Source organism: Phalaenopsis equestris, unplaced genomic scaffold (assembly GCF_001263595.1).
Source record: "Phalaenopsis equestris unplaced genomic scaffold, ASM126359v1 Scaffold226468, whole genome shotgun sequence".
Lineage (NCBI taxonomy): Eukaryota > Viridiplantae > Streptophyta > Magnoliopsida > Asparagales > Orchidaceae > Phalaenopsis > Phalaenopsis equestris.
Window position 1 is genome coordinate 738 of NW_018244484.1, and position 3,236 is coordinate 3,973.

Sequence of the window (3,236 nt, forward strand, 5' to 3'; positions counted from 1 at the left end):
AAAAATCTAGTGGCCGTGCTCTCGCCGTTATGTAACCTCCTGTCCACGTGGCCTTAAAAATGTGTCTCAAAAAAGTCGGCTCCTATTAAGTACAGCATCCCCAGCACATAAACTCCTCCACGTGGCAAAAGACCGCGAAAGTAGGCCCGCACAGGTGACCAACACCCAAACCTACCGTCTCTCATCTGAAGTAATGTTTTACTTTACCGCGGTCAAACCCCTGCTCCATTTTCCTTCTTCCGTCGTTCCTCAAGCGTTCAAGGGCTATAAATATCCCCAACTTCACCCAAACTTCACCAAATAAGATAGGCAGGAACACTAAAGCTTACCCAACAAATCCAACCTTGGTGGTGCTCCCCATGGCTCTTCTTAAGATAGCCACCCACTGGTTGCGCTATGGCCGCGGCGCAGCCAAGAAGCTACGAGGCTACACCCAGCTCCTACACAAAACTTCTTCGTTCCGCTCCCTTCTCTCTGTCCCAGCGTGGCTAAATGTTCCTTAGAAGGCAGGGAGGCGCCTTCCATAGCCTGTGACTTTCAATCCACTCTCCTAACAACCCGCTCATTCTTCCCATTCTTCATGCTTCTCGCCTTTGAAGGTGGTGGCCTTCTCAGAGCCTTTCTTTTGCTACTATCTTATCCTCTTGTTTTAGTGCTTGGCCACCATCATCATGAGCTCAGTTTAAGAATCATGGCTTTCATCTCCTTCTGCGGTCTTCGGAAGAAGGACGTCGACTTAGTAGCTAAGGCGGTGCTTCCTAAGTTCTTTTTGGAGAACCTGGATGTGAGAGCTTATCATGTATGGGCTTCGAGTAAGGGGAAGAAGTTGGTGGTCACTGGCGTGCCGAGGGTTATGGTGGAATGGTTCCTCAAAGATTATTTGGGTGCTAATGAAGTTGCCGGCGCTGAAATGAAGGTTGTTGGTGGTGGAGCCTGGTCCTTTTACACCGGTATCATTATTGGTGGGCTCGGGGTTTCTTCAAAGCATAAGGCTATTAGGGATCTCTTTGGGGAGAACAAACCTGATATTGGCCTTGTAAGCCATGGAAATCCGCATGATCATGTATTTGTCTCCAGCTGCAAGGTTCGATAACAATCCCTTGGCTTTCTCCTTTAAATATTTGCTTCGGAACTTGCTTTTTCTCATCCAAATTTTTAGTGTTTATTTTCTTGCGAACTAATCTTTATTATTAGGCAAGGAAAAACTCAACTAAAGCTAATTAAATCTAACTTTTTCTACAGTCCAAATAAAAACTTAATAAAAAAGGTGTATAGATTTTTCTCCATAAAATATTTTTGTTTTATTAAAAATAATAAGGTTTTCTATATGAATCCGTTGGTAGTGGTACTTCAAACTACATTCCATCATCAAATTAAATGTAAAGTAACATTTGTTTTATGAAAGATATTGCTAGCAATTTAATTGGCCGGCGTACCATCTTTTGATATTTTATCAAATTATATATCATAACATAATAAAATTTTAGCAGATCCATCAAATTCCCGTATATATATCTTTTTTCTTTATTATATCTGGCGTATCAATTAAAAGAATATTATGAATATGTAGTAACTTTTGAAAAAGCGCAAAATAGTCCTCATTTTCATGAGTTTTCTTTCTCCATAAATTCACATGATTAATTATAAAAACTACTGCTTTTAAAAAATTGAATATATTGATAAAAATTACTTTTCTTACTTAATTTGAGTTTTTTCCAGATCATCAATTAAAATATTGTAACAATCTCTTAGTTTGACTCGCCAATTAAAGATTTCCAAAATTTTCATGAAAAATTGCTCTAATAATTTAAAACTGAAATCTTTTGAAACAAACTTCAATTAACATATTGTAACAATCTTTTAGTTTGTCTCGCCAATGAAAGATTTCCAAAATTTTCATGAAAAATTGTTCTAATAATTTAAAACTGAAATCTTTTGAAACAAACGACTATCATAACAAAAGAAAAAATTTCTGAGGACTAACTTATTGGAGTACTCTTACATCTACTTATAAAAGCTTGTTTTAACATTTCTATGGTATGAACATTACAGCAAACATACATAGTAAACAAGGACAACAGTAGCCGGGCCACCCTTCCCCGAGAGAAATATCCGAAGCCTTTAATCTTCCACGACGGCCGTCTCGCCTTCCTTCCAATGCCATCATCCATGCTAGCTCTCTTCCTGTGGCTTCCAATTGGTATCTCTCTCTTCATCATACGTGCAGCCATCGGCCATCTTCTCCCCTACAAACTTGCAAAACACATCTCGCCCATAAGTGGTATCCGCCTACGCGTCGACGGTCTTCCCCTCGACAACACTGACAGCAAACAAAAAGGAGTTCTATACGTCTGCAACCACCGCACCCTCCTCGATCCATTATTTGTAAGCGCAGCTATCAACCGCCCTATCACAGCCGTGACATACAGCCTCAGCCCAATTTCCGAACTAATTTCTCCGATAAAAACCGCCAGGCTCACCAGAGACCGAAAACGAGACGCTGAGAAAATTACCAAACTTCTTAAGGAAGGAGACGTAGTTGTCTGTCCTGAGGGGACCACGTGTCGTGAGCCTTATCTTCTCCGGTTCAGCGCGCTCTTCGCAGAGTTGGCTGACAACATGGTGCCGGTAGCCGTGGACACCAGCGTAACCATGTTCTACGGCACGACGGCGAGTGGCTTCAAGTTTTTAGATCCGGTCTTTTTCCTAATGAACCCACGGCCCGAGTACTTGCTCCGGTTCCTAGGCCACGTGCCAGAAGAGATGACGTGTGCCTCCGGACGGACGGCGATGGAGGTGGCCAACGGGATACAGAAAATACTTGCTGACGCTTTGGGGTTTGAGTGCACGTCGTTAACGAGGAAGGATAAGTATTTGATGCTTGCAGGCAATGAAGGCGTTGTTGAAAAGAGAAAGAGTAAGAGAAGTTGATAGACAAATTAAAGAGAGAAGAAAAAGAAAGATATAGATTTAATTTCGTGTATTAATTTATTTGTATATTGTGATAAAATGTAATTTTATTCTGGTTGGTTTATTGTTGTTGAGATTGCTATACTTTAGTAGAGATTGATGTTTGTATTTTTTTCATTGGAAATATTCAATAAATATGGTTATTACGTTCGTTGGTAGTTCAGCTGCCGAGCTGCACAACCTGAACTTGCTTGGAGAAAAACTTTACAGATAGAGCTGCCATATATTGGGTTAAACATAGAACGAGTAAATTATGGTGAATTAAA

General features: G+C 40.6%; 1 protein-coding gene across 1 annotated transcript; it reads left to right on the forward strand.

Annotated features, from left to right (window-relative positions):
• Nucleotides 1-469: 469 nt before the first annotated feature.
• On the forward strand, nucleotides 470-2,966 carry LOC110037888 (glycerol-3-phosphate acyltransferase 1-like; the record flags this gene model as incomplete). Its single annotated transcript, XM_020742615.1, is given in 2 exon segments — nucleotides 470-1,084; nucleotides 2,053-2,966. Coding segments are annotated over 2 exon segments (1,494 nt in total), but the record flags the coding sequence as incomplete, so codon positions are not given.
• Between the last annotated feature and the right edge of the window lie 270 nt (nucleotides 2,967-3,236).